Source organism: Mustela nivalis (genome assembly GCF_964662115.1).
Source record: "Mustela nivalis genome assembly, chromosome: 3".
NCBI lineage: Eukaryota > Metazoa > Chordata > Mammalia > Carnivora > Mustelidae > Mustela > Mustela nivalis.
In genome coordinates, this window is record NC_139022.1 from 79,971,577 (window position 1) to 79,987,553 (window position 15,977).

The window sequence follows — 15,977 nt, forward strand, 5'->3', positions numbered from 1 at the left end:
TTAAATTAATTGAAAGATATAAATATAATACCAATTATATTGAATGCCTTCTATATGCTGAGCACTATTCTAGGGACTAAGGATAGAAAAAAGTTATGGAAAAAATGGATGAAAAAAATTTAAATTCTTGCCTGCATGGGACTTACATTCTAGGAAGCAAAATAATATATACAGTCTAAAATATTCATTTCAACATTTATCATGGGATCTTCATGTATGTTAAATGATTTTTTTCTCAGAATGCCCTCTCCCTCAACCCTATAGCTAGAAACAGACTGCTACAGTGAAGCAATTTCCTACTAGGTGGGAACCTCAGAGATGTAAGTGCTGGTGGTTGCAACCACACACAACTTAGAAATGTGTAAAAGACAATGGAAAGTTCAATTTTAATATAAACATATACTATGCTCCCATGATTCTAAATCACATTATGAAGTTGATTTCTCAACAATTCACAATCATTTCCTTAAGACTAATGTCCTTTTAAAACCAAGAATCAAATATTACATCTAATCATATTAGATAACCAAAGGGAAAGTAAAAATTGTTACACTATTCAAAATTCTAAAGATATAATTTAGTAATTCAATAAAGAGGAAAATATGCATAAGTGGGTTTCTTCCGTTTTCTCTTTTGAACGACAACCCTGGGATTATGTGTTAACATGTTGTCAAAGTATTTTCAAAAGCATTATCTCAAGTTTTATTCATCTGAATGGCTTTCTATTATGAATTACTACTTGATTTCACACTGGAAAAATGATCTGTAACCTATTTACAACAAATTCAGCATGCATAAGCATCAATTTAAGGAAACAAAAAGATATCGTAGGTACTTCTCAGAGACATGCCCCATCATTCTGGTTTTTTTCCTGAAAATCCCAGTTAAATTGACCTCCATGGCTACCAGAGTTATTTCTGGCCACTGTGCCTTTTCCCTCATACTCAAAATTTCACTCCTATTCTCCATGTACTACAGTACACAGGTACCCTTTCTAACCTTTAATAATGAATTTTGTTGTTGGCAATTATTAGGAAATTGACAAGATGTAAAAGTAGCAAACAAGAGGAGAAAGAACGGAAGTTACAAATTAAAGATCTCACAATAAAAATTATCCCAATAATTTATGCAAAAATAGACAAAGATCCATTAGCTCTTCTATTGTCGTTCTTTCTACTAATTCAATTCTAGTCTTAAAGACTAGAATTGCCTAATCTCTTACTATTCAGTAAGACTATTGCATTTTGGGTTTTCTTACGCAATGAAGTTTCTACTCCACAACCTTTCCTATTTCTCAGAGACACAGGTCCGTAGAGATGGTTAACCCGGCTTTCGGGAAGGTACTCATTGACAACTTAGAATAAACTCCAGTCTACCATTTCACATTCTCATTTTACTTTAAAAATTCTTCAAACGTTATTTATTCTCTGACATCTTCAAAAGTACTATCAACAAAATGAACACTAAATCCAACAATAGGAAGTGATTGCTCTGGTGAGAAGGGGCTAAGAATTCTTCCTCCAAACGCGGGAAACCTCAAGTTTGAAGTTTAACTTCTAAAGAGCGAGATAAAAAGACCTTCAACATTTGCAGAGGGGATTTGGCGGACAGAAACCCCGTTTTCGCTAGAGAGGGTGCAAACCACTGGCCCGCGGTTGAGGCAGAAACGCCAGTACATTCCCACCCTGGAAAGCAGCAAGATGCTCCCGGGCTTTCAGGAAACAGCCGTGGAAGGCAGGCCCGGCATCCTCAGCAGAGTTATCTCACGTCCGGGCCCGCAAGCTCCGCAGGTTCGTCATAAACACGCTAGGCAGAGATAGAAGGGTGGCCGAGGGGACGGATCGCACAACTGTCAAACGAAGCCCACCCACTACCTGACTCGTCCCTAAGGCGACAGCCTGCCCCGCACGGATCACTCACCGGTTGCCTCAGGATCCCGACTACAACTCCCAGGAGGCCGCGCGATTGACGGAGCAGCGACCTTCCCAGAATGCAACAGAACGGGAACTCCATCCCTCCTCCTTTCTCTGCTCCTCCCACCATTCCACTCTGCGTCATCCGGGAGAACCGGAGGTAGGGTGCGGGAGGGGACCTCCAGCCCTCGGCGTGCTTCGTCAGACGTTGGGAGGGGGACGGGGCGGGGAGCAGAGGGAGAATGGGAGGACGAAGGGGAGGGAAAAGGGGAGGGGAGGGTAAATAGTGGGCCAGGCAGGAAGATGGCGGCGGTAGCGGAGGTGTGAGTGGACCCGGGTTTCTGCAGCTGGATTTTCTCTTCCCTTCTTCTTTCCTTTCCCTTTTCTGTTTGAGGTTGGCATCGAAGGGGCTGAGTTCGGGTGGTGGCGCCGGGCGCAGCGCAGGGGTCACGACAACGGCGACGGCTGACGGCTGGAAGGGCAGGCTTCCTTCGCCGCTTGTCCTCCTTCCCCGGTCCGCTCGGTGTCAGGCGCGGCGGCGGCGGCGCAGCGGCCAGACTTCGTCCCTCCTCCAGCTCCCCCCCAAGCCGGAGCGGGCATTCTTCCCTTCGCCATCCCCCGGCCCTTCACCCCGGGTACTGGGCGCTTCCTCCGGCGCAGCTCAGGGAGCGGGGGCCGGTCTCCTGATCGACTGTCGCGCCTCCATGTCGGATAACCAGAGCTGGAACTCGTCGGGCTCCGAGGAGGATCCGGAGACGGAGTCCGGGCCGCCTGTGGAGCGCTGCGGAGTCCTCAGCAAGGTGAGCAACCCGCGGGTCCGAAGGCCCCCTGCTCAGACTCCACCTGCCGCGAGGAGAGCCGCTGAGGGGATGGGGTGGGGTTGGACGGGAGTCACGGACTGTCCCGGGGCGGGGGCTGCGGAATGTGCCGGGGTGCGGGGCTGAGTACTGCCGCAGGAGTGCCAGGGTGGGGGTGGGGGGGCGGGGGAGAAGGGGACTGTCCTGTTCGCTTGTCCTGGGGCTCGGCGGCGGTGGCGGCCGAAGACTGGAGAAAACGTGTCCCAGCCCCGGATTCAGTTTGGGAGTGGGATGCGCACCGTGACTTGGGACTCAGCGACATCTGTCCCGGGTGTAGGAATCCGGGTTGGGCAACAACAGTGTGCGAACCACTGGGTATGGGAGCAGTGCAGATCGGAACTCTCAAACGAGGTTAGTCCGGAGATGCAGAGCAGGTTTGGAAGATTCTGTGGATGCGGTGGTGTAGACAGTAGCCAAGCGGGCATGGTGCGGAAATCTGAGGTGGTAAACTGTGCCAAATTAGATGTAGTGAGAGGTCTCAGCGAGGAGGACTTTTGTACTTTTTCCCTCATCCTTTTCCTCAGTTCAGAAAAGAGCTATTGAATCGGCACGTGATAGGTACCAGAAATACTCATAGTAACTTGGGACATGTCAGAATAGAAGCCGACCTTTAGTCCAGGAAGAAGAGAACTATTAATAAAAAAATAAATAAATAAATAATCTTGCAAAGGGCCAGAATAAGGAAAACACATCTTATCTTTCCTGAAATTTTTAAAACCCTTTTTCAAAATTTTAGCAAAGCACATAGTTGTAGGTAACTAAGTCGATGAGGCCCTTTTTAGGAGAGAAGATGGATTCTTTTCTTTTGATAGTACATGGTTTAGGGTTTGTTTCTTCGTTTAAAGTTTTTGCTATGAGAAGACCCACGTTGCCTTTTTTACTTCCTTCTCTCTTCCTGTTAAAGTTTTAGAAATGCCAGTCCCTCAGCAAAGCTGGTCATAAGATACAAGATCATGTGCAGCCACTGACTATTAAGAAACTACCCTGCGTCCATTAGACATACTTACGCTAAGCATTTGGACATTTATTGTGGAATTGTTTCATACTAGGTTTTTCTGTTATCTTTAGAAAGTGGTGAAAAAGGCGTTAGGTAAGACATGAATGTTGGAATTAAGACTTGGAAGTGTTAACTTTTATTTCCGTGGCAGAAAAATCATGATGTGTCTTGATATTGTCATCATTGGAATTGCAGTGAAAGGCTTTCAGTAAAGTGAAGCACCCTCGGGTTTCTTTAGATTGAATGTAGGTTGTAATTTAGTTATCTGTACTTAACACATTGTATAGTAGGTATACATTGTAAGGTTGAATTTCAGGTTTGTTCTTTGCTTCTGAATTCTGGTAGATTCATCACTTATCTCATTAAATGAAAGCTGACTTCCAAACTAGTATTATGGTGGTGGTAAGTGTTTTACAGAACAGGCTGAACTTTTAATCTATTTGGTATTACTATTTTGGGGGGGTTGAGGGGTTGACTAGTGGAAAGAGTCCCCAATGCTCTGAGTATTCACTGTTTGCATAGCAATATAGTAGCTATAGTATGACAAAAAATGAAAAACTATCTCCTTGATATTTAAATGTTGAGAAACATACTTTTGATCACTTCTATGGTAGGTAAATAACTTTGATATTGCTGCATATGTAGAATCAAAAGGAATATAGTTTTTGGCATTTTTGTTAACAGCGATCATGGTAATTTCCCTGAAATTTAACAATGTATGATTATATATAATGATTTCTGGAAGCTTTTTAATCAAGAATATTTTATATTGAGGATGCCTGGGTGGCTCAGTCGGTTAAGCATCTGCATTTGGTCCAGGTTGTGATCCCAGTGTTCTGGGGGAGTCCAGTCCTGAGTCAGGCCCCAAGTGTGGTCCCCTGTTCAGTGGGGTGTCTTGTCCCTGCTCCCTTTGCTTGTGTGAGTGTTCTCTCTCTCTCTCTCTGTTAAATGAATAAATAAAATATTTTTTAAAAGCATATTTTATATCGAGAACATGTTTTAAAATTTAAAGTACATTTATATTTTGATCTGTTTGTATTCACCTAGTAATTTATGCAAGAGTTAGAACTCAGCAACTGTTTTTTTTTTCCCTTTAATTGAGTAATGTAGATAAGTCTCAATACTAATGTGTTTTGTTTCTTCCCCTCCCAAATGGAATGAATTTGGAATGGGTGGAGGGCATAAACTTATATTGGAAATACACCAGTCCAAATTTTTTATTTTTCTTTGTAGTAATTTAAAATACATGGAAATACCAATGATGCATATTTTCTATGGAATCACTTTTTTTTTTTTTTTTTTTAAGATTTTGTTTATTTGAGAGAGAGCGGGAGTGAGAGAATGAACACGGGATGAGGTTAGAGAGAGAGAAGCAGACTCTTCCCCTGAGCAAGGAGTCTGATGCAGGGCTCAGTCCCAGGGCTGGGGAATCATGACCTGAGCTGAAGGCACCTAACCAACTGAGCTACTTTAGGCTCCACAAATACTGGATAGACAGTAATTCTAGGTGGTTTTAACAAGTATCAGGATGGATGTTGATGGGAAAAGATTCATGTCTTCCTTACTGGGACTTGAGAGAAACAGCCTGGATAAAATAAATGCGGTCAAGTTTCTTGTGAATTCTCTCCATCCTTCAAGGTTTACCTTATCTTCTATTTCTCCACATACCTAACTGTTTGAAATTCTGTCCTTCTTTAGAGGGTTTTTGTTTTTTTTTTTAAAGGTTATGTTTGAGAGAGAGCACTAGACCACAATCAGGGGGAGGGGCAGGGGGAGAAGGAGAAGCAGATCCCCTGCTGAGCCAGGAGCGCAGAGTTGGGGCTCTATCCCAGGACGCTGGGATTGTGACCTGAGCCCTAGACAGCTGCTTAACCAACTTCAGCACCCAGGAGCCCCCATGGTTAGAGTTTATCTCAAACTCTATTCTTACCATGAAGCCTTTTCTTCTTTTGCCAGCCATTTCAGATCTCCTTCCATTGAGTTCCCATAGTATTTTATTTGTAACTTGTCTGACTCTTATTATAAATGTATTGTTTTCCTCTTGAAATTTGCATGCTGGATTATTGGGAACAGAAACCTTTGATTCTTCTTCTGTGTGTAGCCTGTTGCCTTATCTCTGTTAGATCGGGAAGAGTGAGGGAATGTTATGAGAAGCAAAAATCTGCCTTCTCGGAGAAGCTAACATTTACTAAGTAAAGGATCTTGAAGCTCTTGTAATTTATTGGGTCTTCTATAAGAAAAACACTTTAAAAATGGAGATACAATTGCTGGGACCTGTCACTGTGCAAGAGGTCTGTTCTAGTGAACTGCACTGAAGTTTAAGCTTCATTAGTTCTGCATAACTCTGGCTCCACCTAAGAAAATACTGTGTGCCTGGCAGTGTTGTAAGTCTATTCTTGTTTCATCTTGACAACTTTAAGAGGTAGAGTTTGACAAAGAAACAGAGGATAAGTAACTTGACCACAGTCACATAGTTACCAGCCCTCTGAGGGGCAGTAATTAGAAATGAGGTAAGATTAAGGTATGCCACTCTAAACAATTTGTATTACAGTTAATGGGAGTTGTTCATGTAAGTTCTGGAGCTAGAGGTTCAGTGAGATTAATATGTAAGATAAGTAAGTCAGTGTGCTTAATAATTAAATAAGATTATGTAAGTTTTGAAAGAAAATGGAGAAGATACTAGAGGTAAGGTTGTTAAGCCTTCTCAGGATCTGGTAACCTGATAATTTGATTGGACTAATTGAAAATAGAGAAGAGCCAAATTTAGGGTTTAATATGAAGGAAGGATGACTAGGAGTTGATGACAGGCTATAAAGATTGACAAAAACAGTATCTCTTATGAATATAGTAGGGGTATTCATGATTTTTTTCAGCCATTCAAATAACAAGCAAATAAAGTAAAGCTCGGAGAAGTTAAATAACTTGTCAAAACTGGTTACATAACCAGTAGGGTCTATCCGATATTATATGCACTACTCTCTCCATACAATACAGGAGCACTCAGCCGGGTTTGAATCTGAATGACTGCAGAAATACCACTATAGCAAAGGAAATAGAAACATAGGGAGGAAAGTGCACCTTACAGGAGGAGATAATTCAGTTTTGTATGTAACCATCATTGTTTCAAGTCAGTTTGAGTGGTGGTAAGTCACATGGAGTTAGAAATAAAGAAATGTTGATTGGGGAGCTCATAGGAAAGAATGTGTTAAATTGCCGGCATGGATGAGCTCTCAGGGAGGGGTCGTAATGATGGGCCTTAGAAGATTTAAGAGCTGAACTGTCTCAAACATACTGAGTAGGGAATAGAAAAGTAAAGATTTCTCAATGGATATAGAGCCTGAGCCAATGTGGTATATTTTTGACAATCCATTTTGAATTAGTTTTTGGCAGATAGTGTTGGAATTAGATAGTTTTTGGAATTGTCTGTACATAAAACCCCCAGAGCATAAAAATATGCAAAATCAAGAATTCCCATAGAGGTTGCGTTTCTGCCTTTGCAAGTTTATTGATTGTGATCTGCAGTGTGCAGCAAGACGTTAACAACATGGAAACCGTTTATAGGCACTAAAAACTGGCAATTCAAGTATGTTGTTGAAAACCAGGGTTTTTTTTTTTTTTTTTAAATAGTTGTATTATTACTCTTAGACTTAAAAAATCTTTGGAGAAACTTGGAAAATGAATTAATTATTTTTAATATGTATAATGAGTTCTGTGGATGAAAAATAAGGTTGATACAGACTTAAAGATTAATGATCTAGTATTTTTGCTTGGGTATAGTTATAAATATTATACCTGTTCATATAGGAACAACTTAAACAAAAGTAATATTTGGACATGATTAGCTTCATACTTCTGTTAATTTGAAGTCTTCCTGCAGTACTTGGTGTAGGAGAATGAGAGGCTATATAACCAAACTTAACTTTTCTGTTGAATATGGTAATTATGGTAGAGACCAAAACAATCTTAGGTGTCATGAAGTTGGTGAAGAGGGGAGGATGAAAACACACAAAAAAACAGAATTTTTAACTGAAATCTGCATGTTTTATTCCTCAGATGTTAAAGAAGAAAATACAATATTTATAATTTTGTAAAAATTATTGAAAATCATACAATCTAGAAAATCTCAACTCACTTTTTGTAATTTTTACTGTTTACAGTTAGGCTAAAACTTTTCACATATCAATTTAGATTGATAGCTGATTCAGAAGTTTGGATCTCTAAAATACTGACTTGTATATTTTGTTTTCCTTCCCTCCCTCCCCCCACCTTTACCTCCAGTGGACAAACTACATTCATGGGTGGCAAGATCGTTGGGTAGTTTTAAAAAATAATACTCTGAGTTACTACAAATCTGAAGATGAGACAGAGTATGGCTGCAGAGGATCCATCTGTCTTAGCAAGGCTGTCATCACAGTAAGTTCCTCTTCTTCATTCAACAAGTATTTATTGAGCATTAGCGGTGTACTGGGAACTGTGATAGGTGATTAGGATCTATCTGTGAATAAAAGAGGAAGATCTTTGCCTTTGTGGAGTATAGAGTCTAATACCTATTTCCATGAAGTTATTATATAAAGACAGATACTATTTTTCTAGCTGTTAGAGCAAGCCCTTAAGAGATTCAGAAAAAAACACATTTGAAGACTTCATATCTGATGAGATTAGGACAGTTACATGGCAGGTTATTGAAGAAATTAAAGCAGAAAACTAAAAAAAAAAAAAAGGTATCTTAACATTTAAAAATTTTAACTTAAAATACTTAAGTCTATATTTATTTGCCAGCTTTTCGATGTAATGTTAACACCATCTCTTCAAATGTGGAATTGAGAGAAGTTGTTCTTGTAAACTATATCCATAATGCATGGTTTGCAATTTCCAGTTTTGATTTCTCTAAAGTGGAATAAAAACTTTAAGATAGTTTTGAAAAAACTAAAGTATAGGTTCTTCTCACTTATTGTTTCCTTAGTATTTTACAGATGTCTCACCTTTGTCTAATTCAATACCTTTATTGAGTCATTCTACTTAGTTTGCATTCAACTTAGTTCATATAGAAACAACCCTCTTTTTGCACTTGTATTCCAGACTTATGTAATACTAATTATGTAAGGACCACACAGGTAAACTGGCATAAACAGGTTTGGGAACAACCAAATGATTTGTTAAACATAACTGAACCTGTGGAATCAGAAGTGGTTAAGTATGCTAAAAATAGCATATAAGTTGAGAGTAGTTAGTGTGCCATGACGTATTTAATCAAAGGACAAAAAAAACGTTTTGGCTAAAGTGGGTCAGTTGAATGGAGGTCAGTTAAGGGCGCTGTTGTTTGCCAATCTAGAAATGGGTATATTAAAAACTAATCATAGATTTTACTGATACATTCAAAGAGAATTCACGTGATAGAAATTATATTGCTTATAAAAGTAAAAAGTACTCTTTGAATCTGTGTTGATTTCTAAATCTGACTTATATATGTTTATGTTACACTGAGGAAAATCCTACAGTATTTTGTTCTTATTTTTCGTATATTCTGGCCTTCATGTATATTTGGAGTTGAAAACAAATTTAGTTGAATATTGAGTTGGAAAAACTTACAGAGGAATTGTTTGTAAGTGTTAAGGATGAAACTACTACTCTCCATTCTTGAGAACAATTTTAAAGAAATTTAAATTTAAAGAAATTTTAAAGAAACTTTGAACATAAAAGCTCAGTATTTATTTTGACATATATGTTGTATATTATATGGCGTATTTTAAAGTTGTGTATAGTTTTGTATTTTGGGGTTTTATTTCCCTTGAGATGGATCATTATGCTAGAGGACAGAATAATGGATTCAAACATGTTTTTGATCTTGAGGTGTCTTTCCTTGATTCTTCCTCTCCTTCCTTTTGCATATTGTCACACGCTTATTAGTTATTACGCTTAATACTTTGAAAATAGATTGTTGGTTGATGTGAAAGTGGAAGGAATTAAATTTTATCTTTATTGTTTACTGAATAATAGTATTCCTAGAGTACTGTTAGTTTCTATAGAGTTAAATATAGTTATCCTGTTTTGAGTTACAAATTCTGATAATAGTGCATGACCTATTTAAGGAAAAGAAAAAATTTTAATAAACAATTACATTGCATCTGCTCAGAAAAAAAAACAAACAAAACCTGTTATTTCTTTGTAGGTTTTTGTTGTTGTTGTTATACCTGTATTTGCATGCAAAACTTTCATTGTGGGTACTTGGTGTCACAATTTAAAAGGAGATGAGGGGGGGACCAAGTGGTATTCACTAAGCTAAGTAGTGATAGAGAAGGTAAAAAGATGAAAAAGGCAACAGATTCTGAGTGGTAGCCCTAGATATGGTGAAACAGGTTATAGGGAGAAGGACAAACATTTATATTCCTGAACCCCTTCAGCTTTCAGTTTCTTCCTTGCTCTGTAGGTTCAAAAGTTCGCTGTTACATACATCAAGGAAATTACAAAATATAACTGAATTCAGTGAACTTCTCACAATGAAGTTTACAAATAGAACATGTACTTGAGTTAAATTACAAAAATGTAATACTAATCTTCAATAATAATACTAATCTTCAACTAATACAAATAGTATCCTTTGCTTTTCTTAATTAAGTATGGGCTATTATATGTATCACTTCATCTCCGAAGACAAAAAATAAATGTCAATGTTGAATTTGCTCACATGGCACCCTTATAAAATTGACTGTTCATATGAAAAGAATTCTGGACTTGAAGAATTGTAACCATTAACATATTACTTGTTGGTGAACCTAGTGTCTGAGCCCACCTTTTCTGATAGAACCAAATTCATTGTTAAATTCATGCTTATTTTAACAATTAAGTTATTCTTAATTTCTTTTAATCATGTTCTTTCGCTATGCAATGATAAATTGGGTGAAATACTTTCAAGAAATAAAGTATTTCCTGGGAGAATTTGTTATTTGGAAGTAATTCTTAATGAGAAGGGCTTATAAGTGAATGAGTGAGGAAAAAAAATTAAAGCATTTTTTATTTTATGAAAAATAAGTTATCTGTATGTAGAATAAATATAGAAAGAAAGTTGATTTCTGAATTACTATAGTTTGTTACTTGCTTAAGACCTAGCCCATGCAATAAAACTTGCCATACAGTAGATGTTTAATATGTTAGTATTTCTTCAATCAAAAGTAGTGTCTATGGAGTTTTTAAACTGTTCTTTATTTTTAAAATTCTGTTTTTAAAATATTTTTGGTAGGAAAAAAAATGTGATCCATGGCATGAAAAGGTTTAAAAAGTAAATGCTTCTCTTTGCTCTTAGTCCTGCATTCAAGAAATAGACAAAGTAAAATTTCTGGTTTTTTTCCTCCAAGTAATTTGTATGCTTTTACAAGCATTTATTTGCTTATATCCTTCATTTTTATTTGCACAAATAGCGTCATGCTAAATCTACTGTTCTCTGACTTGTTTTCTTCTAGCGTGACTTGAGAGTTAACTACTGTATTTATTCTATTGAGTTGTTTAGATGTGCCCTATCTTGTTTATTTGCCCCCCCTTTTTTGACATTTAGATCATATCTAATTTTTTTAAAGATTTTATTTATTTATTTGACAGAGAGAGAGCAAAAGCAGGGAAAGAGGCAGAGGAAAAGGGAGAAGCAGGTTCCCCACAAAGCAGAGAAGTAGGTTCCCCACAAAGCAGAGAAAGCCTGATACGGGAATTGATCCCAGGACTCTGGGATCATGACCTGATCTGAAGGCAGTGGCTTAACCAACTGTGCCACCCAGGCGTCCCCATATCTAATCTTTTTATTGCAAACATTGTGGGAACACTTATTTTAAAATTTGTTAATAGTTACTGGCAAATGACTTATTCAAAAGATTACCACTTTTCACTCTTACCAATAATGTATGAGTGTCTTTTTTCCCGTACACTGAAGTATTGAGGAAATTTGGTTTTGGCAAATGTTAAAATATTTGTCAAACTGCTAGATAAAAATAGTATCTTAATATTTTAAATTGCATTTTCTATTTAAGAGACTAACTTAATGTGCTTATAGGCCATTTATATATTTTTTGCTCTTCCATTTATTCTTGTTTTTTCTTTTCTTTCCTTACTGATTTATAGAAGCTCCTGATAGCATGGTAATTGGCCATTTGTCATATTTATTGCAGATATTTTCCCCAGTTTGTCATTTGTATATTCTTTCGTTCTTTTATAGTCTTTTATAGCCTTACAGAAATTAAACTTTTTTACATACTCTTATTGACCTTTTCCTTTATGACTTCTGCATTTAGTTATGTTTAGATAGTTTTTACCAATTCAAAGACTATAATATAATACATAGCTATATTTTCATCTGAAATTTACATTTGAATTTTATTCCTGTGAGAGTTCCTTTAGTCTAAGGAGTGATGTGGGAATTTAGCTTTTTATTGTTTTTTAAGTGACTGTGTATTCTAATGCCATTAGTTGAATCATTCAGCTTTTCTCTACTGGCTTGAAATATCACCTTCATTATATATTACATTCCTGTGTGTGTACTTGAGGTTGTTTCTGCCCTTTCTTCTCTTTACTTGGTTTGTGTATTCCTTCTGTTTGCAGCATGTTTAAAATTATGTTACAGATATTTCATCAACCAACATTTCATGATCCTTTCATGAAGATAGATGAAGTGGTTTCTTTTTTTTTTTTTTTTTTTTTTTTTAATATTTTTTATTTATTTGTCAGAGAGAGGGTGAGGGAAAGCAAGTAAGCACAGGCACACAGAATGGCAGGCAGAGGCAGAGGGAGAAGCAGGCTCCCTGCCGAGCAAGGAGCCCGATGCGGGACTCGATCCCAGGACGCTGGGATCATGACCTGAGCCGAAGGCAGCTGCTTAACCAACTGAGCCACCCAGGCGTCCCGATGAAGTGGTTTCTTTGCATTTACTAAGATAAGATGTTTTGGGATTTAGGTAGGTAGAGATATTTGGTATAATGAAAATTGTAATGTCTTTAGAATTGGTTTGTCTAGGGTCTGTAGTCCCATCTCACCCTAGGTATCTGACTTTGTATGTCTGAAATTTTGTAGAACGTCTTTGATTACCAAATGAATGGAATTCCTATTACTCTTGTAAGTTGGCTATAGGGAAATATATCCACCAATTTCATGGTTTAATATATTCAGAGGGAAAACTGAAAGTTAGTGAAAATGTTTATTGTTAGATTTTAGAAAATTAAAACCAAAGAGCTCTTTGGTAAGTAGGGGTTGAAGGAGAATTCGAAAGATCCTGGCAAAATTAAAGAAGCTAATAGAGATGTTAAAGCAAGGGAAGGAAGTATTCAAATTGAAGAAAACTATAAAACTAAACACAAAAGTTTTAAGTGCCAAATAAAGACTAATGAGATCCAAAGAGTATTTGAAGGTGGAATTGTAAAGTAAGAAATTAAGATACAGAATAATGTTCAGCAAATTGGATATCACCAAAGATGAGTAGTGTGCCATAAATAATCATTATACAAGGAACTCTAGATTATTGAGAAATTTAAGAAGTTAGCTTTTTATGAAGTACATAACTTTGCTGTATTGAATTGGTAGAAAGAGGAAAGTATACACAACAAGTAAAAGTACTAGATAAGGTATTAGTTGGTAATTCTTATTTGAGGAGCATTTGCCTATGAATTTCTAAAGGAATTAGAATCTTAAACTGCTAAGACTTATGCCTTGAAAAACTAGTAATATCTGTTCAGTTCTTTGGAAATATCTTCTGTGTTTAGATAACTTGAGTGTAACTGGAATAATATAACTCAAATAATTCAAATATAATAAGAAATGTTTAAAATAGTTGGTAAAAGGTTTTGTTTTGTTTTAAGATTGTATTTATTTATTTGGTAGAGAGAGATCTCAGGTAGGCAGGCAGAGGGAGCAGCAGGCAGAGGAGGAGGGAGAAGCAGGCTCCCTGCTGAACAGATCCAGCAGGGCTTGATCCGAGACTGTGGAATCATGACCTGAGCTGAAAGCAAAAAGCTTAACTAACTGAGCCACCAGGCACTCCTGGTAAAAAGTTTTATAAGTGGAAAAATATAAAAAAGTATACTTCTTCAAATGTAGGACCCAGAATGTTGAAATAATTTGCCCAAAATTATTTAATTACAGAAGGTAATTAGTTTGCTAGGTTTGCCCTAACAAAGTACCACAAACTGGGTGGCTTAACCAGCAAATTTAATGTCTCACAGATATGGAGATTAGTATTCAGATCAAGGTGTAGTCAGATTTGGTTCCTTTGTTGCTTTTGCTGGGTTCCTGGCCATCTGGCATTCTGGTGCTTATGGATGCATTACTCCTGTGTTTGCGTTCATGTTCACATAGTGTTCTCTCTGTAGATATACTCATGTCCACATTTCCTCTTTTTGTAAGGATACCAGTCATATTGAATTAGGGGCCTACTCCAGTGTAACCTTATGCTAGCTAATTACATCTCTATTACCCTGTTTCCAAATAAAACCACACTTTGAGTTATGCAGGGTTTGGGCTTCAGCATATACATTTTGAGCACAGAATTCAACCCATAACACTAAATATCTGAGTTAAGACTATAATCCAAGTCTCCTGATTCCCATCTGGTGTTATGTTATCACATGTCACTGAGCATAGGAAAAAAAAATTATATATATGATGCACTTATTTGGCGTAAGACTTGCAGGAACATTCCGGTTAAATATTTATAAAGCAGCTCTTTAAAATTTGTGATTTACTATTAATGCCTTCTGTTAAATCTCTATAATAAATATAGTGTGCATTTTAGCATTGAAGTTTCCATAAAGCAAGGAATATACATAATTTTCTAGATTTGCCTCCTGAAAATAGTTAAAAAGAGGCTATTTTCTTAGTTTTCTTGAAGGTCTTTTAAGCTTCACATATACAAGTTTTGAATTAAAAAATAATTTTTTTTTAAAGATTTATTTATTTGGCAGGCTGAGATCACAAGTAAGCAGAAAGGCAGGCAGAGAGGAGGAAGCAGGCTCTCCACTGAGCAGAGAGCCCCACACGGGTCTTGATTTCAGGACCCCAGGATCACGACTCAAGCCAAAGGCAGAGGCTTTAACCTACTGAGCCACCCAGTTTACCAGTTTTTCTTTACCAGTTACCAGTTACCATATACCAGTTTTTCTTCAGCATTTTTATTTAGCATTATATCTTAATTTCCAGAGTACTTAATATTTCATTCATGGGCTCTGAAGTCAGACATGGGTTTACATCTTGTCTCTTCTTACGGCCACAGGTACCTTTGGGTAGATTACTAAATTCTCTGAGTTTCATCTTCCTTAACTGGTTAAAGGGGGAAGGATATAAGATCTAAGTATGGGATGCTTATGTGTATTAGAATAACATAGAAGCACTTGTACAGTTCTTGGTATATAATAAGCACTCAGATTTCTTTAGGTTTATTTTGTTTAACATTTGAATTAACGTTTGTTTAAAGCCTGGAGTTTAAAAATAAAGAAAAGGGGAAGGTGGGAAAGCCTTTTATTAAAGCTGCAGATAGGGGCGCCTGGGTGGCTCAGTGGGTTAAGCCGCTGCCTTCGGCTCAGGTCATGATCTCAGGGTCCTGGGATCGAGTCCCACATCGGGCTCTCTGCTCGGCAGGGAGCCTGCTTCCCTCTCTCTCTCTCTCTGCCTGCCTCTCCATCTACTTGTGATTTCTCTCTGTCAAATAAATAAATAAATAAATAAATCTTAAAAAAAAAAAAAAAAAGCTGCAGATAACTTACTAGAGCCAGCATATGTTCCATTTCCTTTTTGAACAGGTTCTCATTCATTTCTTCAACCACTTTTTTTTTTTTTAAGATTTTATTTATTTGACACACACACACACAGATCACAAGTAGGCAGAGAGGAAGGCAGAGGGGGGGGGGGAGCAGGCTCCCTGCTGAGCAGAGAGCCAGATGCAGGACTCTATCCCAGAGCCCTGAGACCATGGCCTGAGCCAAAGGCAGAGGCTTTAACCCACTGAGCCACCCAAGTGCCCCTTCGACCCACTCTTCTGCACCAAGGGGTAACTTTTCTCTCATTCTGTATATATCTATATATTTATCTATCTATACCCTTTATTTGTATGTATATATATACATATGTATAAAAATAGTTAAGTTTTTATATGCTTTCTGCATGTTCTGACAAACTTTTTCCTTGTTCTACTATTTATTGTTTTTTTAAAGTCATGTAATACCTTTTTAAAACTCAGATTTA

The 15,977-nt window shown here is 37.5% G+C and overlaps 2 protein-coding genes across 11 annotated transcripts in view; one reads left to right on the forward strand and one right to left on the reverse strand.

The window, feature by feature from the left end:
* The window catches only part of POLK (DNA polymerase kappa), a 67,729-nt gene extending 64,978 nt beyond the window's left edge, over window positions 1–2,751 (reverse strand). For 3 of the 9 annotated variants that reach the window (XM_082724947.1, XM_082724939.1, XM_082724945.1), the window contains exon 1: window positions 1,921–2,007. The gene's annotated coding sequence lies outside the window, so the exon portion shown is untranslated. Of the gene's footprint in view, window positions 1–1,684; window positions 1,807–1,920 lie in introns of all 9 variants that reach the window. The other 6 variants (XM_082724943.1, XM_082724942.1, XM_082724944.1 and 3 more) reach the window with 5 other exon arrangements.
* The window catches only part of CERT1 (ceramide transporter 1), a 113,230-nt gene continuing 99,433 nt past the window's right edge, over window positions 2,181–15,977 (forward strand). The window contains exons 1-2 of one of the 2 annotated variants that reach the window (XM_082724962.1): window positions 2,181–2,713; window positions 8,046–8,180. In XM_082724962.1, coding sequence (XP_082581088.1) covers window positions 2,618–2,713; window positions 8,046–8,180 — 231 coding nt within the window. In that variant the 5' untranslated portion in view covers window positions 2,181–2,617. The remainder of the gene's footprint in view (window positions 2,714–8,045; window positions 8,181–15,977) is intronic. The other variant, XM_082724961.1, reaches the window with a different exon arrangement.